At 43.4% G+C, this 23,507-nt stretch overlaps 1 protein-coding gene across 2 annotated transcripts; it reads right to left on the minus strand.

Moving 5' to 3' along the window:
• Positions 1 to 10,249: 10,249 nt before the first annotated feature.
• pmp22b (peripheral myelin protein 22b) lies at positions 10,250 to 22,482 on the minus strand. 2 transcript variants are annotated; one of them, XM_073489874.1, is made up of 5 exons: positions 19,154 to 19,379; positions 18,309 to 18,399; positions 18,021 to 18,114; positions 13,867 to 14,007; positions 10,250 to 12,570 (listed from the first exon to the last, which is right to left on the minus strand). In XM_073489874.1, exons 2-5 carry the CDS (start codon positions 18,384 to 18,386, stop codon positions 12,410 to 12,412), a joined length of 474 nt encoding a protein of 157 aa, XP_073345975.1. In that variant the 5' UTR covers positions 18,387 to 18,399; positions 19,154 to 19,379; the 3' UTR covers positions 10,250 to 12,409. The 2 variants fall into 2 exon arrangements, with proteins under 2 accessions (XP_073345975.1, XP_073345976.1); XM_073489875.1 differs by lacking the exon at positions 19,154 to 19,379 and adding an exon at positions 22,460 to 22,482 and having other exon boundaries at positions 12,085 to 12,570.
• Between the last annotated feature and the right edge of the window lie 1,025 nt (positions 22,483 to 23,507).

The raw sequence follows: 23,507 nt of genomic DNA on the forward strand, positions 1-23,507 counted from the left end.
CAACTTGATAACATGCAACATTTCGGGGGACATCGGATGGACCTTGCTTACAGTGCACGCCCTACGCTGTAGCCTGACGTGCACCGTACGCAAGGTCCATCCGATGTCACCGCAACCTGCATGGGGGTGATCGGGCGGACTTAGACCTGATGGCCCATCTTTGGCGTGACTTGGTACAACTTTAAACTTCCAATGCAAACACTAATCAGCGGGGCATGGTTTGACTCAGTGCATATGAAAAAGCCCTATAGGAGCGCCCATCCTCATTAAGATTGATGTCATCATCAACATTTAATCCAAGGTTTGAGAAGTCAGATATATTTCAAATACTCTTTTTTATCTGCTCCAATTTTCCATTTCGACAAGTAATTTTCTTCACTGACTTTGAGCAATGAGATAATATGTGCTGTCTAATGCCGTCTTTTTGTCTGTCTGGAGCCTAATGATTTCTTTAATTACAAGACTGTGGAGATACAGCAGCCATGGAACAATAGCCCTCAGTAACTGCACCTCCCGTGGTGCAATTAGCTCCGAATACAACATCCTGGTGTGTCCTGCAGCTTGCACCTGAGACTAACGACTCTATAATCTGTTATCAATTATCGCTCCTCCAGTTGTCCTTCATGACTCCCATCCTCTCTTACATTTACACTGCCAAAAACTTCCTCATCACATGATTAACACCCTCCTTTTTTCACCTTGGTAACATCCTCTTTTATCCCTCGATCCATCCTCTGAGTCTTAAACATTTCACTCTGTTTTCACAGGGCCTTGTTTACTTCCTGTAGCAGGATCCTTCATCCTGAGTGCCGAGTCCACCCCAGGGCTCCACAGAGAACTCTTTCAAGTGTCTCAAGTAGTCGAAGGCACTGAGCTCCCTCTTCACCGCTCTCCTTCTTTTGTCCGTGTGATGTTATCCCCTTTTTTTTCTTTTTAACGTCGGGCACCACGCTCGCTAGCTAAAACAGTATCGTGTTCATTCGAGGACACTTGTTTTCTATTTGGTGTGGAATGTTTTCTCTTGACTCCTTGCCCCCTTCACCAGAAGCTGTTTGCATATCTGAGCACAGAAAGACTCTTTCAACTGGCCCATGTCAGCTGAGAGAGACAGAATAGTAGAAAATTCAAGAGGGAAGAGGAGGATGTTTTTGGAGTGCTTCTCCCCCGAGGGAATAGTATTAACATCTAATCATTTCCATTTTCCAAAAGTACTTAATAGACCATAACAGTGGAGGATTTCTCAAATGAGGGCCTCTCATTTTTAAAGTGCTTAGTGATGAGTGGTAAGTGAGAGGATTTAATCTCCCATACTGCTGAATACGCCGAATGATAATTATCAGTAGAAATCGGTTCGTTTTCTCAGTTAATCGCTTTTCTGCACTATTCTTCAGTCTTATATCTTCCTCCTCAAATCAGCCCCCGTCTTTCATCCCTCCATTGTGCCATTCCCCCCTTCATCACCCCTCTTCTTCACAGTGACCCCTCAAAGTGAAGGAGGAAGTTTCCAGATGGTTTAGCACTTGTCAGGGTGACTTCGGTGACCCCAGATGCTGTCCAGATGCAGGTCAACAGTGGGGTGCAGGACGCTGTCCGAGTGACTTACGGCATGCTGTAAAAAGCCACCGCGGAAAGAAAGGAGAGAGGGTAAACTCTAAACTCCACCTTGCAGAATGGCCAAATAGGCATGAAATGCCTTGAAGATTGAGTTCCCTAATTATTGTGTTTAGTTTTTCCCTCTAATGTTGTGGCAGCTCGTTGTTGAGAAAGTTGACACGTTAGTCTGCGAGTCGTCACCAGAGGTCCTGTTCTGCATCAGTGGGAAGCATTAAGCGGCACGTTAAGGTTTCTAAATGTTGCTGAATTATTGCTCGCAGCCAGAGAAGGAAAACATTGCTGCAAATATTCTCATGTTAACACCTCCAGTGTGTTTTTAGCGTTGGTGGCCCCTTTGCTGTCTCGCACACTCTCTCGCCCAAATATTGTGGACCATTAACTTTTTTCACGCAGAGTAAATTACCTTTATGCAAGCACTAAAGAGGAGCCCCAAAGTCACTTTCATGTATGATTGAGACTCTTTAAGCAGAATGTAATCACTTTTTTGTTTGGACGTCTATTTGATGAGATTGCTGAATCTCCCGGTGAAGCACAATTAGCTCCAGTGAAGTGACAAAATGACGCATTAAAGGACTGATGCCCGGGGAGCGAGCGCAGAGGTGCAGAAGAAATCATCAGCGGTGTGCGATCTACTCTGCTTTAAAACACATTATATGCTTATGTTTTTCTTTCCTAATTAACTGGGGTTGTTTCAATGGTCCCAGAGTGCCCAGTGACTGGGCTAATAGAAATAAAGGCTCTCTAATGGACTGAGGGGCAGACTATATTATTTCGCCCTTCAAACTGGCCCCTCCGGAACACCCCTCAACCAAGCCACGGCCCATTCTTTAAACAACAGCCATAAAAGCCAACGAACCGTAGGAATATGTTTGCCATATGGCCTTTGATTGTTAGGGGGAGAAAGCAAGAAAGCATAAAGGGGCTGAGTGGTGTGTGTGTGTGTGTGTGTGTGTGTGTGTGTGTGTGTGCGCATGTGTGTGTGTGTTGAGGTGGGGGTGTCCTCAAAATTCCCAGTGCTGCGTGTTGAAGTACGGAAAAGCTTGTGTGAGTGGTGGCAGTGTGAACATTATCCAGACGTTCGTGTTCGTGTGTGTGTGTGTGTGTGTGTGTGTGTGTGTGTGTGTGTGTGTGAGATTTACAGCGCTGAACCGCAAGTGCAACAGCGTTTCTAGGGAAGGGTGAGGGATTTTATGCAGGTTCTGAGGGTCAGGCCAACAGGGGGCTACACAAACCTACAGCCTGCAGACCCGTTCAGACTCACACACATAGGCTTACATGCAGTCATATATCTGACTGTGGCCCATCAACATGTCTACGTGATAAATGATCCAATATAAGGTTTTTTTTAGGTAAAATTAAACCTATGCAACAAATATCTTTAAACTTGAACCAGGTAGAGGTCTTTCACCACTTATTTCAACCTACTTATATGACATTTGTTGTTAGATATTTGTTGGTTTGTCGTCAGGATTACACAAGAACTACTGAACTGATTTCCTTCGAAACTTGGTTGGAGGATGGATGTCGACCCAGAATAGACCCCATAACTTTTGGTGCGGATCCAGATAAAGAGACAGATCCAGGATTTTTTTCTTTAACATTACAAAATAGGAAGTTTTACGACATTTTGGTTAATTTCTCAAGGAATAAAACAAGGAAATATCAGACTTATGTACAGTAGGTGGCTGGTAACTGTTGGCGAAGGATCAATCCACTGACTGCCATTCTAGTTATTTATTTAGTTACTTATTCAGATGGTGCACGGTCAGTAGATAATTATTCTCTTTGCTTTCTTCTCTGAGAAGCATTTTTTCTGAGCTGCTCTCATCACAAGAGGTGAATAGTTCACTGTAAACTGGGTTGTATCATGTCTGTGCAGCTGGAAACAGCACTGTCTTGATGGGGATAATATAAAATAATAAAAGGCATTGAGGGACTTTATAGATTTGCATTTTAATGAGATGTTTTTTGAACATGATGTGAAGCTTGTAGCTTGTGTACTCTGTACATATACAGCATACTGTATGTTTTCTCTTTGTTCTGTTGCCATCCATGCATAATGCAGCGTGGCCTTTGCGGTGGATATTCATGCCGCTGTGTCCTGTCTTATCTTCCCTCGGCCCCTCGCTCCTTTGTCCCGGGATTCCACCGCCTTCCCAGCTACACGGGCACTTACCAGCCCCGGCAGTCCCCCCTTTTGCTATCAGCCCGGGGTTTGCAATCTCCTGATGGGCCACGGCAGACACTCCATTGAGAGGAGATTACAGCATTCGTCTTTGTTCTACTAATCACCCTGTCTCTAGTCCATGTACATGAATGGTGATTTCAGAACATGCGAAAGCTGGGAAAGTAGCTGACTAATTAGGTTTACTAATCACAGTTTTATTAGCCTCCAGGTCGGAGTCTCTATGTTTCTAAGGACAAAAAGGTTTTTTTTTCTTTTTTGAATCGGCTCAATTATTCAAAAGCAGAGTGATATCATAATTAGGGGGTTGTATTTACACCTTTCACAGCTGTAAATAAATCATATGGCTTTTCATCTCAGGGTGTCCTTTAAGAGTTGTAGGACATGCTTTGTTTGGGCTGCTGATACAGATTTATCACTGCAAAGGAAAAATTTGATGCTGTCACACACACTGTCCAGATAGTGGCAGCAAAACGCAGGAAGGATTCACAAGGTTATTTTGTGATTTGATAAAATAAATGATCTTATTCAGTTATGTTATGAGTTATGAGTTAATACAGAAAAGAGAGCTGAAATAACCTATAAAGGCTGCTGCATGTCTGCATGACGAGGCAGTGCATTATCTATAGTGTCTCCAGGCTCAGTAGGTTTGAAGGCGCCAAGCCATTTTGCTGAACTTTGCAGAAGCGGAGGCGTGCGTGGCATTGTGCCGCTCCATGCAGAAGAGATGCACACCGAGAGGAATTTGATCTTCTAATTCTTTGTCATCCCAGAACTGTCCCGGAGGTTTTTATCTCCGGCTCATATAGCTGTCTGCTCCTCGCTCCATCGGGCTGATTTAGGGCCTGTTGCCCTCGATGATGGGCAGAGAACTTGCTGCACTTAGATGTAAAGTCCAATGCTGCGGTTGCTTAATGTTATTGCCCATATCTCTCAATCTGTGCTGCATGCGTGTGTGTACATGTATGTGTGTGCAAACACTTGCTACAGTCTTATTTGTGTGTGTGCGTGTGCTATAGGAGAGTGGAATGGAGAGATCGTAAAAAAAAGTATCTACATAACCTCGAATGAATGGGGCTGTCAGAGTTTAAAATGCAGCACGGCTCCAAATAACTTGGCTGCTGAGTATTCCATTCTCATAGGAGGCCCCCGTTATTGCCTGGGGAATTTACGAGGCTTCATCTACACCATTCACAGAGCTTTTTACTGCCGTCCATCCTGCCAGTATGAAGCTTTACTGGACCTCATGAGAGTTGTCTGTCTGTCTGAGGAGAGTAAAAGCAGCCTTGTTCAGCTCAGCTCAATGCCAGGGCTTGAAACTTTTCTGGCTGCTCTTTTTGTCTCCCCCAGCTTGCAATTTTGCACCCATTTCTGCCTTTGTGTGTCTGTGTGTGTGTGTGTGTGTGTGTGGTGTGAGTATTAAATGCTATAATTACGATGGCACATCGCCTGTGTTATTTGCTCCATATAGAGCCGAGAGATTCCTATCGCGCCCCCGTCAGAGCCGGCTGCATTGAAATGAAAGTCCAGCGCAGGCACATGCTTTGACGGTCGTGTGTGGCATGTGGCCCGTCACGCTGCTCATGCGTGACTTCTCGTCATTCATGCTACGACACATGTGATCCGTATTGTTTGACTGGCTGTCAAAGGTTTTTCAACTTCACAGTCCTTTATCTTTTAGAGGAGACCTATTGTGCTTTTTCATTTTCTTTCCTTTCCTTCAGTGTGTTATATTGATTCCAGCATGTAAAAGATCCTGAAAATTAAAAAGTCCATGCCAATAGGAGCTCCTCTCTCCCACAGAAAACACACTGAAACATCCTGTCAGTTGTCCCGCCTTTAATTCTGTGACTTTGTGACATCACACTACCTCACCATGTCACGCATTTGCATAATTTATGCCTCAATTGATGGTAGAAGTGAAGCTAACTGGAGGCTGAAAATACGATTGGAGACACGGTGAGTTGTGCTGGCTCAGGCGTGTGTGAGCTGACCAATCAGAGCAGAGGAGGGGCTCAAAGAGACAGGAGCTAAAACAGTGTTTCAGACAGAGCTGCAGAACTGGGAGATATGAGAAAACTGATGAGCTTTTTGAGCATCAAAGCATGTACACCTCTTCTAGTAATCCCAAAAATAAAATTATGAACTTGAAAATGAGCATATGTCTCTTTTAAGAAATCCAAACACGTGTGTGGCTCCAGTTCCCTGTCAATATGAGTGTTACAAGCGCAACTTCGGTTTCATGAGCCTTTTTGTTGGCTATCATATGTTCGCTGATGCTCTCCAGCTGCTAAAGGTGCCTTCACTGATGTTTAAGTCATCGTCCAACCGTATTCAAAGACCCAGAGGCGCATTTGCATTCCACAAATCCAACACAATCCATCTGATTGTGCCTCGTCTTCTCGGCTCTTTCATCGCCGATAAAGTGATTAGGGCCTCCGTGTCAGTGCGCGACGGTGGAAGTGATTTTGATGTATGGCAGAGGCTGAAGTTGATTTAGTCCTCCACTACATCAGCTGCCAATCTTTGCTTTATTTCCTGAGCAAGATGGACACCCAAAAGGTCAGGGGTCAGGTGTGTGTGGTGATGACCTTGTCTCAGTCTTGACCTTGGGAATGGGCTGGTAGGGTTGGTATTGGGAGAGCGTACGGTCTTCAATAAGGTCCTTCTGTTCCACATGACGAATGAGTGGCTGTGTCATTGGAGAAAAAGGCAGAAAAACACACTGTGTCCACTTTGACCCCTTCGAACAGCGCTCCAGGGAAAGTTGGGCCCTGAATCTGCTCTTGAGGTTACGGCTCAGCCCCCAGCGGCCGGGGATCATGTTCCTAACTAACCTCTAGACATCCTCAGGGATTTATGGACCCACTTGGCTCGAGGTACACCTTGGATCAGGGTCAACTTTGATGGCGCATAGGCGAGTATTGTGCAAGAGTGGAAGCGAGAGTGAACGTACGCGTATGCCTGCACATGTGATGCATATGTGCGCATGCTTGCGTGTGAACATGCGAGTGTGTTTATGCCCGTGCTAAAGTGTAAGAGGGTCAGCTCTCCATGTGATCTGACCAGCTAATCTAAATCTAATCTTCGCCAGCTGCACTTCCTCGGCCCCTTCAGCCCCATCTACCTTCTTCCTCCTCCAACCAAGGGAGCAAATTATTAAAGCTACAAATTACCAAGACCCAGAGGTTCTTCCACTGGTGGTGATAGCAAGCAGATGGCAGCAAGACGAGGAGAGACCGAGCCCTCCTCCCCAACCTCAGCCCCCTTACATAAAGCACCATTTGCATTTCATGAGCCTTAATTGCTTCTGTTGCCCTCCTCCCCACCGGCTCTGCGATTTTGTGCCTGTCACCGTGCACCCCCTGCACCCTTGAAGGAGCTGTGATAGATTAAGGTGGACCTTCTGTTTGCATCCCCCTCATTGTGTTCCAGAAATTAGAAAATATTATCTCCCAGTAGGCTCGAGGTAAAAGAAAGAAGGGGGTGCAGGAGGTGAGGGTGACATTGGATGGGACAGGACAAGACAGGGGGGAGTTTTTTAGGCATTAATGGGAAAAGTGATTGTTTTAAAAGCTTGTCTTTGACCCCATGACGACGAAGCAATGATGTGTGGAACCCCCCAGACACCTATTAAGCACTAAGGTAATAATGCGTATCAGTCAATACTTGACAGACACAATGCACTGATTTCTTTAGCTGTTTTTACACGTTTGCAAAAACACAGTGTCTAAAATCACAAGTTTATGTTGCTCATTGAACTGCTAAAAAACCAGGTGGTGGTTATATCAAACGACAGAATGTTGCTCCGTCATCGTCGCTGCAGTGAACGTGACAGACCGGACAAATCTTTCCAGACTGGTGTTGGTTCAGGCTGACGTGATGAATATGTCTGGTGCCTGTCTGCTTTGTCCCGCCACACATTGTAGTCATTTTAAAGGTTCAGTCAGTTTAGACGCGTCCAGATCTTTTTAAGAAGAAATAAGAGACAGGAGTACATTCTGGGGTCAGCCCTAGTCAGTTATCCCAGTCCGATAGAGAACCCTACTCTCACTCTTTACTCTTGTTTTTCTCGATTACTTTTTATATATTTATTTCACTAACGTTGCATATGAGTCCTGAATACATAAGAGGCTTAAGCAGTCACAGTAAGATCCACATTTTGGATGGAGTGGTGACAAATTAAATGAAAATTCTGAATAAATGAGTTGACAAATATATCTAGTGTCTGGGACCTTGCTTTTGAAATGTAATAGATTACAGCTGACTAGTTTTTTAAAAAACTTATTTAATTGTTGTATTGTTCATATGTTGCCAAAAGAAAGCATTTCTGCAATGTGAACAGATGAAAAGTAACAGAATGAATGTCGTGTCCTACATATAAGCTTTTTACCAAAAACAATATATTTGGATGTCATCCAATCCAATCACCAACTTTTTGTTAGTAACTAAGTACCTGAAATTTAATGACTTATTATTTCTCAGTAACCGTAAGAGATTATAATCATATTTATTTAGTCATTTCATAAAAAGAATCTTTATTTTTATCACATATCATACAATATATAACAATGTGACACTGGTACTTAACCCGTCCCAAGGGAGCAGTGGGCAGCCACAGTGCCCGGGGACTCCAGATCTTAGCCAGTGCCTTGGTCAAGGCTACTGACTAGAGAATAAACCTAATGTACATGTTTTGATGGTGGGAGGAAACCATGCAAACTCCACACAGAGAGGCTCTGCCCCAACTGAGATCTGAACCCAGAACCTTCTTCCTATGAGGCAACAGTGCCGACCACTGCACAACCATAACATAACCCCAACTCTGAACATGCTGCGTGAGCATACCTCCATGAGGGGGTTACTGAAGAGTGTGATCACTGATGAGAATGAAATGCATGTGAGTCATCTTAGATCTCATCTCAGGTGACAGTGCTCTCCCCCACCACCATCAGAGCATCAAATGAAAAACGGTGGAAGACAGAATATTTGTGGAACTTTGTGGCAGCGTCCATTTTTAGTATAAGGTGCAAAATGTGAGTGATGCTTTTGAAATAATTAAAAAGTGATCCAAAAGTATTCAGATTAGATTGTTTTTTTCTGTAATCCGATGGGTTAAATACCTAATAACAACATTTGGCATATAGTTTATATTCAGTAACTAACTACATTTCAAACTAATCTGGCCCAACCCGACACTGCTGGTTTTTCCTTTGATTTGTCACTGATCTTTATTCATTCATCGTCACCTAACCTGATCTGTACTGACCCCTTGGGGCTCCACTGGACCTCATTGGCCAGCAGGTGGAGACTGTAAGCTCTAGCTGTAAGCTACATCACATCTTCCAGATCTGGGTGTTTTTAATTTTCTGTAAGTGAAGCAGAGCTTTTGCAAAAATCTGTGTTCACTTAGGTGAAAATGACAGATCAGGTTCAAAACACCAAGATGTTTGACCCACCACATACCCCTTTCATGCATACTTTATTTTGCAACACCATGTTTTGTCTGAATTTATCAAATAATTAATCAAACGCGAGGAGGCCTTTTGTCTTCTGCCTTTTTCCTCTAATGATGTGTTGTGCCATAAAATCCTTCATAATGGCTGCGAAGGAGGAGGAGGAGGAGCATTCATTAGATTTGACTGAAGGGTAATAGAGAGCAGACAAGTGAGAGAAATCACCTCCACTCTATCACATGTGTGCATGCTAATGGAAGAGCGCATCCACCCACATAAACAAGCTGAGCTCTAGACGAGGCTTAATGATCACATATAGAATTAATGAGGTTTAAGACGTTTTAATAAGGAAAAAATTATCTGCTGAACCCGAGAGACTCGAGTCCTCCCACTGCCTCCAGAGTATCAAAGTAGACTCAACTGTAGTGCTCATGTTGCACCACATGGAGGCAGTGTGTGCTAACCTAGTGTGATGTGTGGATTTGTTGCTGTTACTATGTGCAACCAGCAGATGGCAGTATTTCATTGGCCATGACTAACTGCCTGACTGACCTCAAAGAATAGATTTTATGTTTGATTATATTAAAATAACCCCCCCAAAAAAAGAAAATTGTGACATCAGGCGATAAAAAACCAGCACACAGAGATATTTCCAAGCAGGCAGATCATAAAGCAGTGTCCCCATTTCACCCACTGCTAGTATGTCAAGAGGGGGGAGGCAGTGGGAGGCGGTGGGAGGCTGTGACCTCTCAGGCCCGCGGCAAGAATCCTCCTCCTCAGAGTACTCTTTCACTGCTGGAGATTTAGACGCCTATCATCAGGAGGGCTGCTCAGGCCCGACTGTTGTCTTTAAAAAGCAACAGATATCATCACAAACCATTAGCCTTAATCTGTAAGCACCTGTGACAGTCGAGTCTTCCATCACTGTAACTGGCGCCTCTCCAGAAATGGATTGAAAGACACACACACACACACAAAAATAAAGGCTCCATCGTGGTGGTCAGAAACATCCTTTAATGATTAAACTCAAAGCTGGTAACATCAAGAGCATTTGGAAGTTTAAGGTGTAAACATGGCAGACATTTTTGTCGTTTTACACAAAAAGAAGGAGGGCAGTTGTCATTAGAGGAGATCTCTTCTAACTGAACCCAAATCATGAGCGTCATGCTTAAAGAACCACAGCAGACTAGCTAGTGTAAGCTCTGAATTTAAATACTTGAATCCTGCCACGACATCGCTCACAGGAGATGTCGAGTGCAGGACAGACCCTTTGCTTACAGTGTTTGAGACGCGTCCAAGAAGTCCTCTTATTTCTGATGCTAGGGAGAGACACTGTTGACACTGAAACGCTAGCTGCATGTTTTGAATGCCTGCGCCGCCCAGTGCGTGTAACACAAGTCGCATACAGCATTTGCAACCGCATGCACAAGGCAGCTCGATTTTGATCGCGTACTGCAAAGGTAGACTCGCTCGGCTAGGAATTTACACGCTGAATATCATCTGCTGACACCTTTGATCCACGAACACGCAGCTACCATCAGTCATAACGGATTCATCACCACAAATGCTTCTTTCGTTTTTTAACGTTTATCCCCATTTTCACCGGCAAGTTTTTTTTCCACGTGAGTTTTACAGGCAGCCTTAGAAAATGACTCGAAATTCTGCATTATATAATATTAGCTCCTCATGCATCAAGTGTTAGCGTGAATCCAGTCCCTTGCAACAGTGGAATACACAGTATTAGATAATGTGAGAGTAGTTTTTTATTGAGTAAGTGAGTGTTTTTTGTGGCTAAGATTGTCATCCACGTCTGTTATGCACAACATATAAACAGTGTTTTATACAGTAGAAGAGAAAAAAACAAAACATGTCGACGTCAGTGGGCAGAGACCGCAGCGTGTCAAACTTCAAGTATGTGAAACAGACATTTGTATCATCACTGCAAACCTCTCCGTCCTTTTTTTACTCACATGTAGAGTTAATACTAAATGTTTTATCCTATCGTGTGGTGTTTTTCTTGTATGGCTTCGTCTTGTGTACTTTTTTTAATCAGGCTATAATGTTTCTTTTGGTATTCAATTTGGCTTCTCGAGACTTAAACAGAGGTGAACACAAACATCAGAACGAGGGGAAATGAAGCTCAAATAAAAGCTTACATAAAGTGATTTCACTGTCTTCACATAATACTGACATTCCAAATGACTTCATCGATAAACCCACCCCAAACTCAATTATTATTATTTTTTACAGTAGCTGATGAAGAAGAAGAAGAAAAAAAAAATCGGACACTGCAATGTGAAACCGGCTGTGTTCCCTAAAGAAGCAGTCAGGCCACTGTACGTACAGGTGTACCTCTGTCTGATTCTCACTTTAATTCATGGCAAGCCGTTTGACTCGAAACAATAACAAAAAGTAACTGTCGTAAAATGATTTTTGCTGTCATTAATAGGAATGATAAATACATAGCACCATCTTTTGTTGAAAATAAGAAATAGTAAAAATACCGAAAAAAAAAATAAAAACAACTTGAAACTTGCAAATTCACAAATAGAAAAAAAGGACCAGATCTATGACTTCATGGCTAATGCTAGGTCCACGGATGTTACCACTCTTTTTGTAAAGCAAGCCCATCACAAAAAAAAACAAAAAAAAAAACAATCCTCTAATCCTTCTATTTCTATACATGCACTTTGGTTAATATACTCCAAGAAACTTTTTTTCTTTTTTACTCATTATTTGGCAATTTACCAAAAACAAAACAACAAAAAAAGGCAACGAAGAAAACACGACAAAATAGCATCTAATTATTTCATCATTACAAACAAACACGAGGCACTTAATCAGCTGAAACAAAGCTCATACGAGTATCCGTTGACAGAGCAACACAAAAACTATGTACATATATGTAAAAAGTGTTATAAATAGGTTTTAAACCATAGATACTATATACATCTTTTAACTGAGACAGTATTGGTTGTTTTTGTGTTGGTTTGCATGTAGATTTTTTGGTATTACCCCCCCCTGATCTCTGTGATGTAATTGGCCTGGTGGCTCCATTGTTACTCAGGCGTCAGAGCCGATACTTCAGAGGGGGACTAATGACACTTGCAGTGGGGCAGGGGGGTTACTGGGAACACTGGGATGGAGTGACGGCTCATTCTCGCTTCCTCAAGATGACGTAGATGAGTCCGCTGATCAGCGCCAAAGGGAAGGCGACCCACGCCAGGATGTAGGAGTAGCCGAAGGCGCTCACCTCCGGCACCCAGTCCGGACTCATCACCGTATAGATGATGGCTCCGCTCATCACGAACAAACCTGCAGGGAGGAAGAGAGAGATGCTCGTTCAATTAGCGGATCATATTTCTCTGCAGTATTGTGCTCTCTGTCTTGTGTCCTGGGCTGAACCCTGTCTGCCCAGCGGAGGCAGGCAGGTCAGTGTTTCCCAGAAGGCATCCCTCCACATTACATCACAGTGTTTCCTGCTTATCGAACTCCAGCTCCAGCCTTTGCAATCCTTTCTCTGCTCTGCCCACCTCCATGGTCTGACATGGCATGATCTGTTTGTCAGACCCCCGCACTGCCAGCCTTCCTGACATTTCAACTTGTGCAGCTGGCAGCTCGCCCAGTGTCAGTGTGTTTGGCTGAGTGGGCACCTGGGTGCCAGGCAAATGCGCTGGCACAGTATAGAGAGCAAACCTGGGATGTTGGAAAGGGCTGCCAAGAGCGAGGCACAATGGACTGGCAGTGGAGCCGCTCTCTGACTAAAAGGGCATGAAGTACAATAGACAAGTGGAGCATTAAACCATTAGTAACTGGCTCAGACTCTCTTAATTTAATTCTCTCCCACAGCTGACGCAGTGTGAGCATCTGCTGCTGGTTTGTTTCGGTACCTGGCTTTGTGCAAGTGGTGTATTTTCAGACTGCTCAACTGTAACTGTCCTAATTGAGCAAATCAGAGGAGTAGCTGAGAAGATTAGTCATATGATTGACTATGCAGCGATTGTTTGTCATGCAAGAAAATTTGTTAAACATGGCACTTTTTATTTTTTGCTCCACTTTGTTTATTAGTTTTCATAATTAGAAAAGAAACATACTAAAAAACGATGCACCTTTTTTAATTTTAGAAGTAGGTTGTGGGTTTGACTCTCCCTCGGTTAAAAGCTTTAAATGAAGTATTTTTGTGACAAGCAACAGAAATAACGGGCGAATGGGCTAATAAGCCGACTAACAAAATGATCAAATGGCTGGACTGAAGTTGTTAAAGGGATGCATTTGGCTCACGGGGCGCACCATATGGTTCTGTAATAGACTGTATGATCAAGCGTTTAATCACAGAAAGACTATAGACACATCCAATAGGATCACTTTATAATAACCATCATTAATAAATGGTAAATTCATGGTTAATTGAAATTAATTTCATTGTTATCGAACAATGAAATGCTTTATAAACCATTTACTAATCAAATGTTAACTTTAAAATTGCAATTGTTGTTTATAATGTTGTATATGTTGTTTATTGTCATTTTCCGATGACACCAGCTGAATCTATACCAGTATAATGTCCATCTGATCTCTGTTATGTTGTGTACGACGGCGGACTGAACTCACTGGCAAGGATCTGGAAGGTTCCGGTGAGGAAGAAGCGTCCACCCTTCTGCAAAGTGAAGAGCTGGATGAAGAAAAGGAGGAGGGACAGGCAGCTGAAGATGATGGAGAGGATCATGAGAGCCTGGACCGCCTGAATCCACTCTGCAGAGGGAGGAAGGAGGGAGAGTGTTCAATAACTGACCTGCAGACATCATTATCCAAAGCATCATTTGTGTACAACGTTGACGTTAATGAGTGTGTGAAGGGAAGAAGGGTAAGTGGAGAAAAACAAAATGCCGGAGTGTGTTTTGACTGGTGTGCAGATCCTGAGCATCCTCTCAAAGAGAACGTAATGAGCTAGCTCCTGGCTATGTTTACTTCTGGGAATGCGTAATGGATCCATAACAATGAAACCTGGGTATCTTATTCCTAAAAGCTCTGTGCGCCCCCTCCACACACACACACACACAGCAGGACCTAGCATGACCAAATGTACCGCATCGATCGTTACTGCGAGTCCTCCAAGGCCGGGCTGCTAAAATCCATTAACCCATTAGACACCTGTATTGACAGGGAAGACCGTCTATCTGTGCTGCCTATCCGAGGGTGTGCATGTTTGGCTCGCTTCATTTGTGCCACCATGCCAGGAATCCCAGGATTTCCAAGCAGGGTTTATTTCTTGTCTGGGAGTTATCTGTGCTGCCTCGCTGTGGCCTCTCAGGTTTCATAAGAACTCCCTCTCTCTCCCTCTCTCTCTCTCTGTATCTATCCAACCAGGCCTGGGCTATATGGTCTTCATTATTTTTAGGCTATACCGCGATAGACAATATATATATCTCGATATTTTGAAATCTCCTCAAAAGTCTTTGAACAAGTAGAACAGTGTAGTATGTTCAGAAAATTACATCACTTTACTGTAATCTAGCCTTTAAAACCAGGAAAAGACAAAGCCGCCATATCTCTTTATAATGATGCCCAAAATCTAAGTAGATAAAGTCTCATATCGTGATAATGATATAATATCAATATATTGCCAAGCCATATATCCAACTGTGCTTTTTTGCCATGTCACAAGTTTTTTGACCACCTTGGTCTGTTTGTGAATTGGCAGTAGGCCTCCACTATATGCAGAAAATCTGCGATGTGAAAAAACATTATATAGTATTATAACCCTAACCCTTTATTTACTATCACAATTTGATCCATTCAGTCCGATAACATTTGGAAGGTCTAGAAGAGCTGCACCATTAAATTATTTCATCACAATTCAAGTTAGCGAGGGGCTAAACTGGAAGTTAGCGAGGCTCCACAACGAGGAGGATCTGGGTAATTCTACACCCATGAAGTTGAGCTTTTTTGGCCTCATGCACCACTGAGCAGCTTTTATATGAATGAACGAGGCTCCACCTCAGATGCTGTATCCAGGTTTTCCTTGTTAGATCCACAGCAGCCACACACTGTGGTAGTAGCTAGCTAGCTAGTTACTGCAGCCTCTTCTTTGTTTTCAGTTTTATGGCAAGCAACGTCAAAACTGGTATATTGCAACACCCATTATCCACGACTCCAACGCGAAGGTCAAATGTTCACATGCTGAGTGTTAATAAATGATGCATGTAAATAAAAAACTTTTTTTGTATTCATTGCGTTTCAGACAGTCTTCTGCAGTGTGTCTCTTGTGCATTTTCATATCACGATGGCAGTGAAAACACAATTTATTACAGCACTAGCATTAGCTTATTGCACAAGTCCACCCATTTGACTTTGTCCTCTCAGAGGCTCATCAAATATTCCAGACGTCTATAAAAAGTTTTATTATGGCTCCATTTGTGTGCGATGCCACAAACATTCAGATCTCTGACGCGTTTCCTTCGGCATTCTCGGCATCTGTGGTTTATTGATTCTCTTGCATTATGTAAATCAAAGGCATGTTGTGGTGTAATGGGGGGCGGAGGGGGCACTTACAACACGGACAAAAGGGGGCGATGCATAATTTATCAGAGCTCAAACAACAAAAAGGGATTATTAAGTAATGAGACAACTTACTTTGTGTAATCTTATGACTTCGACTCACCACATTTTAACGCTTTAGGCTACAATAACCACTTCATAGACTCCTTATTCTGAGAAGGAAGATTTACAAAGAACGAGTGCAGCTGTCCAGGAAAGACACAGCGATATCTCTGTTATGGATTTAAATCTTGAATGATTGCGCAGGGTTAGCAGTCTGGCATCAGGTTACCTACAATAACAGCCCCTACAGTACATCCTGATGATCATCGGCTCAGGGGGATGAGATATGGGAGGAAACCTGACACGCTGCAAATCTCCATCCAGCCAGAGCAACAATTAGATTCCACTATAATGACGCTGTTCCCAGACACATGTGATAACACTGTGAGAAGCAGGTGAAATGTCCCATCCCTGTCTCATGAATAGCGCTCACCTATAAATACCGACAATCCATCACTGCTTTCTGATAAACACACATCTTGCCGTCCCTCCTTCCTTCACCGACCGCTCGTAGGAAACACTGATGTGGGGCATTTCCGAGCTTGAAGCGCAGCTCAGGCCCGATAATATCACTAATAAGCAAGTGTCAGTCATATTCAAGAGTCTGCATGAACGCTGTGGTTAATGATTGTGGTGTTACAATGCAAATGAACAAGGATTTCACTGTAAGTCCAAACAGGAAGTTGCTGTTTGCTGCCTTCTATTCTCAGGCCCTTCACACCCTCCACTGTACTGAAGGGTGGTGCACGACAACAACTAAAAACACACTGTAGTATTTACTTCTCTGTGTTTATGTACTGTGGGCCCGTGTTGGCTCAGAGGACATTCTTCCTCAAAAGGCTCATTTTAAAGGGAGTAGATTCTGTGAGGTCATTTTCCTGTGATGTCTAACCTCAACCTCAGCATGTGATAACTGTGACGTGAGTGTGTCTCACTCCTGCGTCATCAAAATGAAGTATTTTTTGGAACCGAGGCAACCACAAGAGGGGGAGACTCAGAAGTTTCAAAGAAAATGCTCTAATAATAACCCACGACGAACACGATTATGATTCACTGCAGAAAGAACTTGATTGCTCGGCAAAGCTTCCAAAAGGGCCCTTTTTGAACGCGTTGGCGTTTGGCCCCTCCACGTGAGAGCAGACCACTATCTTCCATCTCCTGAAGCCAGAGCACAGAGCCGGGCACACGCGCCTTCTTAAATAAACACCGTGCGTCAGTGCACTTATGAAAGCAAGTCAAACAAACCAGCTGCGCCATCAGACTACCTGGCAGGGCATGCAGGCGCTGCTGCTGCTGCTGTGCTGCTTGCTGCCCTGACAAAACACACACTGGCTGAGCACCGCTCATTCTAGACAAATGACATCACCCGGCTGCAGCCAGCAAAACATCAAAACATACAGCGCTCTCACATGAACTTGTTGCTAAACCTTTCAAAAATATCCATCTACTCCTGAGGGATCGAATTCAAACATGTGGAGGTGGCTGACTGTCTAAATAAATCTCCAACTGCTGCAGCTGCTGCCTTAAATTGTCCCAGTGATCCCTGCAAACTAACACTGGACGCTCTGATCTGACACTGGGGCGTGACCCTCCATCAGCTATGAGGTAGTCCAAGGTCTCTAACTGCTTTCAAACACTCTGTCGCACACATACACCAAAAACTTTAAATACTCCCTGCAGCCCCACCCCGATCCTCCACGACCCCACTGTCACTACGGGCTCCCCAACATGAGCCCTGAATATGGACATCACACCACGACTATTTATACGGCGGCAGCCTATCAGCTCGCACTTCAAAACAGCACTGCCACATTCTCTGCCCTAGATGGCACCAGAGTCCCGAAGGAGCCGCGACACACCCACACCATCATCATCAGCGTGATAAATGTTGGAATTCCTGCAAGTCATTTCTCCAAAGTTCAAGCCCCCCCTTTAATATCAGTGTGGATGCTTTCAATGCTATCAAGCTTTTTTTGAGATAATCTTGTCCAAAGCAAACCTGTGGAGGGATGTATCAGTGGGGAAAACATCCTGAGAATGTGTCACAGCTGCACAGCAATGTTAAAAATGTCCCTTATCAGCCGCTGTACTGTAGATACATAGTAAACAAGTGGTTAAAGTGGTCTTTTAGGCTGGAATAGTGAAATGTTAGGCAGGTGTCTGACCTCCAGTTGATGCTGGGTCACAGTGGTATCCTCCATTGGCAGAAGTGCAGTTTATCCAGAGGTCTGAGGTGCTAGTTTCACTTGACGTCCATACCTGGAGTCAACAACATGCAGCTTGGGTCAGTAAAGTGAAGAGAAGTCACATTCCTGAGACACAACTGTTAAATCATGGAGACAAGAAATACAACATTTCCTCCTGCAGGTACAAGAAGACTCTGAGCTTCAAAAGTTAGGTTTTTACTCAGTTTCCATGCATATGTAAGAAACAACATGACAGTTTTTACTCACGCTGACTACTGTGGACACAAACAGGAGAACCAGAGCAGCGACGTGCAGGAGGATGATTCCCAGTAGTAGGAGCAGCATCTTTACAGACGATCTGGACAGTAATGAGAAGAGGAGAGAGTGTCTGTCAGAATGGGTGTGTGTGTGTGTGTGTGTGTGTGTGTGTGTGTGTGTGTGTGTGTGTGTGTGTGTGTGGATGTCAGCTTGGTGGGACATGGGTGTGTCGCTGCAGCACGATCAGAGGCTTCAGAGAAACTTCATCTGGACCTGCCTCTGTCCACAGTAATAACATCACATTTAAGATAAAGTCATTGTTCGTGTTTTACGCGTGGGAAAACTGGCTCCAGGCGCCTTTTATTTACATTAAACAGCTGGTTTGGCGACAGGATTGAACTTCTGAGATGATCTCAACATCTTTTGTTATTATTTACTCCAACTAGCCTCAATTAAACACGTCTGGAAGCTTTCTCTTTTCAAATTGCGTTATTGTTATTGTGTGATCATCTGTCTTTTAAAACTGGCTTTAAATGGCCGGTTTCATCCTAAGAAATCGAAGAAATTCGAGTGAAGAGCGTTTATTTCTAGCGATTATTTCAAAAACTATATAATAACCACTTAAATGAACGTAGAAACGTCCATTTAAGTGACTAAACTCACTTCTAAGCGACTAAAATACTTAAGAACAGGCTTTTCTTTTGCGATGACACCTCAGTCCTCAGTCTGTGCGCGCAGTGGAGCAGCGGGTATCCCAGAGAAAAGCGTGCGTTTCCTTCTTTTTTAATCCGCCAGGACGGACTGAGCGCAGCCGAACATGAGGAAGTTTAGAAAGAGACCAAAGTCCAACTTACTGAGAGCGGGCAGCTTGTATTCCCACAAAAAGAAAAAAACCAGGAGGTTCAGGCTCGCAAGACGCAAAAGCAAGTTTTCCCAAAAGAGTCCAAAAGCAGCGGTTAGTCCCTCAGTCCTACAAGTCGCTCTCAGACTAGATTGATGCCAGGGCTGACGTGCTGTTATAAAGTGTCTCATTATGGAAGAACAACGCCCTGCGTGCGTCGCTGCGTCATGGAGTGACCCTCCTGGTCCGCAGCCAGGGTTCCCAATATAGATGCTCCGTGCGTAATCGCGCATGGGTTGCCTTAGTTACTAACTCACCATAGTATGTGTAGTGAGCTGATCATTGTTTGGCTGTCGTGGTAACTAAGAGCAGCGAGCTGCTTTCGAGGGTTTTGTTTTTTCTTCTCTCAGAGACACTTGACAGATGATATTACTGTGTTTACAAATTATAATATACTCTGGAGTTACATTTGTTCATGGTGACTCATCGGTTAATGTAGAGTTTGCAGATATACAGTGAGCAGAAGCAGTACATATACTCAAGTATCATTTTGAGGTACTTTTACTTCATTTGAGTATCTCCATTTCCTGCCACTTTATACTTTTACTCAACTACAGCTCAGAGGACAACATTGTACTTTTTACTCCACTACATTTGACAACTTTAGTTACAAGTTACTTTAAAGATTCACTTCAATAATATAATCAACAAAAATCTCACGATGTAATATTTCAGGTTAAAATAAAACTTTATTGAACCTGGAGGAGGAAATTCACAAACTACCCAGCAGATAGTTCTTTACCAGCTTCAGTTTTACAGTGATCAAAACATTAATGCACCAATAAATATACAACAATAATATAATGTACATTATTCTGAAATATGCCATTTTACATAATGAGTTCTTCTACTTTTGGTACTTTAAGTATATTTTGATGATAATACTTTTGTCCTTTTAAACTTTTACTGAAGTAAAAATATGAATCCGTACTTCTAACAGAGTATTTCTACAGTGTGGTGTTGCTACTTTTACTAAAGTACACGATCTGAGTATATCCCACAGACATGTTTTAGTGATCTTTTTAGATAGATTGAACAGACATCAGTAATTAAGAACACATCCCTTGTGATAAAATAACACACTTGATTGTATTAGAATATTTTAGCTATTGAAAATGTATTACAAGTATACTTTTACTTGTGCTTAATTCAAAGTATATTTAAAATGTACTTCAAAACAGATGTCATTAAGTTCAACTTTAATATACAAAGAACACATAAACTACTTACAATACTTCAAGTGGTATTTTAGCGTACTTCTAAAAATTGTACTTTGTTGTAAGTATATTGTAAATTGTACACACATACACTTTTTTAAGTAAAATACTAATTTGCAAATACAACTAAAATATACTTAGTAGCTGATATTTGCGGCTTGACGATGTTATAGATTGTAAAAAAATCAAATATCTTCGTCAGGACTTTCATGGATTTGATTGCTCTTGTGTCTACAGTACAGCACACTGACTTCATGGTATGTTGGACTTCTTCCAGAATGATAAACTTCCTCGTCATCTCAGCTTCTCGTTACCATGGAAAGTAGAAACATAAACATCGCTGTAATGCAGCTTTGTGTGGGTCTTTTCCCACTCTGCTATTCATGTCCTGAGCCCAGTGACTCACAGTATGTGTGAAAGTGTGGATGGGTAGGCCCGGCGCAGTGTGAGAGAGGTAGCATCTGAGGCTCTCCTCTGTTTGACATGAGTCACTTCCAGTGGGAGTGAGATGGCGTTCCACCCTGAACTGAACTGCAGCCCCTGTTTGTTAATGTGTATGCAGATGTACGCACCACGGATGTCTAATAAATATGGGTGTTGCAATGAATGGAATTCCAGGAGTGTGGGGAGTGTTCGAAACTGTAAATATTGTGGAGTGATGAAGTGACTTCCTTATCTCTGCCTCCCTCCGGAACAGCTTCTACTCGAGAGTTACGAGATGTAAGATTAACCAAAGTCGGTCAAAATTCACCAGAAGCAGATTGTTGGATTATTGACTTCTTTAGCGTCGGAGTCTTACTCAGGGCGTTACGGCCAAATACAGTATGATCTTCATGTGTTTCTGATAACACTTTATATTATGTTTGTAAGTCCTCTTCATCCCTGTCAGAACATCCAAAAATGCCCCACCCTCCTGTGCTTCCTCTGTGGACGGCACATCATCAAACGGGCACTTTCTTCTTTGCATTAGCAGGCTGGCAGAGGAGCCGAGGAGCCGCCCGACCTCAGATAACCCCTGTCAACATCCACTCTCTATTCTTCACCACTTAGCTCACACTTCCTGGATGCCTCTGCATGTGTTCCTCACGCTGGCGTGAAAACGGAGGCCTTTCTGCCTGCGCTCATGTCCACACACACCCTAGAAAGCAGGGGACAGTGACGGGACCAGCTCACAGCCTTGAAGTGCTGCTCTGAGTCACAGCGCTGTAATCAAAGTCTGTGACATTCCTCGCCTGAGCTGCATAGAAGTAGCTCTTTGTTAGATATGATTGGTCTGTTTGTCGCAGCTGATATCTGTTGTGTGTTCAATCTGAGGGTCACTCTGGTGTTCTGGTGATCATGTGAGCTGTGAAATGGTCAACAGCGAAGGTTTACAGTGACTTATAGAGGAGAAGTCTTGTTAAAACTGGTGGCGTAGCTGTGCAGGCGCTCCCCGTTCCCATCCCTTATATGTCAATGTTTGTAAAACCCTGACAATCAGTGGGCTGAGTGGACATGGGAGTGTTAAGTTTACTGTGTTTGCGAAGCCGGGGCTGAAGCCAAACTCTCCGGGGAGAGAGAGAGCCACATAACAAACATTCAGACCCGAGATGCTGAATTATGTTACATCTGGAACGGCGTCTAACGTTTCACGTCCGTCGTTAAAGTGGCACGACTTATCTTCACGTTAGCGCGGCAGACGGCGAGAGTGCATACCAAGAACCGTAGATAGGACCTCGGCCAGAGGACACAAATATGGAGAGCGGTCGGGTTACAGTAACTCCATCCACATAGCAACACAGAGAGGAGTGTAAAAACAGATGTGGCTGTCAGAAGTGAATTCATATAAGATCTGTGAAATGAACTGGCATTCAAGATAATGTTGTAGCAAAAAGGCATTCTCAGAGATGGGACCTTGGGCTTCGACCCAATTAGATTCCTTTTCTTGTTGATTCTAAAACAATACGGCAGATTGCTTTTCTTTCACTTGATTGCATTATTCCCCCTTATCTTGGCTCAAAGCACAATCCATTAACTGTGATGAATAAACAGCTCATACTCACACTCAGCAGATAGTTTTTCGGCTAGACTTTGAGACCGTGGATCCAGCTGATGCTCCTTACAGGTCTGAGGGAAGGCCTTCGCTGTTTGTCGGTCAAACGTAGGCCGGTCCTCGCGTCCTGTCATCAGCATGTGAAGTCCAGCTGTCTGTCGGCCCGCTGTGTTACAGTTGTTTAATAGCTCCCCTCCTACTGCAGCCGGGTCGGACTCGGACTGCCCCTCTCCTCTGGCCCCGGTCTACCTAATAGTTTACAATCCTGGCTTGGCAGATTCAAACAAACTCACAAATACAGTGCTTGCATGCACATACAGGAGAGTTTTATGTATTTTATTTATGACCTTTTTTTCACTTTTTTAAGAGTAAATGAACAGAAAGCCAGCTAACTGCACATGTAGATGTCAGTCAATAAGATTAAGTAAGATGTCAACAAGTGGACTGATGGTTGGAGGAGTTCATGTAACTAAGGCCCTGTTTACATGACAACAGTTTTGCTAATCCTGCTTCATCCGCTTTCTTACGACAACGTTGTGCAACGATCCTCCTGCACACGTTTGAAAACGCTGTAGTATCCATGCCAGGCCAGTAGGTGGTGCTGTATTGTGTATTGCCAGTTTACACAATAAGGATAAGGGTGCCGTTTTCACAACACTACACTGGAACACAATTTCGAAAGTTTGCGTTTCCAGGCTGCCAAAACGCTGTCGTTGTGTCAACGTACAGACAAAACGCGACAAAAGTTTCCTGTTTTCTGCAAAAAAAAACATTGTTGTGTAAGCAACCATAAGACTGAGAGAGGCCCTGGCCAGAAAACTGAAATCCCGGCAGGTCAAGGCATGATACACTACAGGTACAGTTCAAGGTTGACACCTCTCCCTTTTCTACATCAGAGTTCTTAAGATGCTACAATTATAGTCATAACAAATTGTCTATGATACGCTTTTACAAGTATGATCTGTACAGACAATCTGAGAAGAGATGGAGACGGAGCTATTAGAGACACAACTAAGGGATAAAAGCTAACGGGGGAGGGAGACGTGCTGAAACAGAGA

The sequence above is a fragment of the Pagrus major genome, chromosome 20 (assembly GCF_040436345.1).
Source record: "Pagrus major chromosome 20, Pma_NU_1.0".
Classification (NCBI taxonomy): domain Eukaryota; kingdom Metazoa; phylum Chordata; class Actinopteri; order Spariformes; family Sparidae; genus Pagrus; species Pagrus major.

What these genes read in the sequence shown, in the direction of transcription:
- pmp22b (XM_073489874.1), bottom strand. Translation starts at nt 18,386, where the DNA reads ATGCTGCTCCTACTACTGGGAATCATCCTCCTGCACGTCGCTGCTCTG. An exon ending in TTGTGTCCACAGTAGTCAGC is followed by an intron (nt 18,115 to 18,308) that starts GTGAGTAAAAAC and finishes TGTTGACTCCAG; the next exon opens with GTATGGACGTCAAGTGAAAC. An exon ending in TGACCCAGCATCAACTGGAG is followed by an intron (nt 14,008 to 18,020) that starts GTCAGACACCTG and finishes CTCCCTCTGCAG; the next exon opens with AGTGGATTCAGGCGGTCCAG.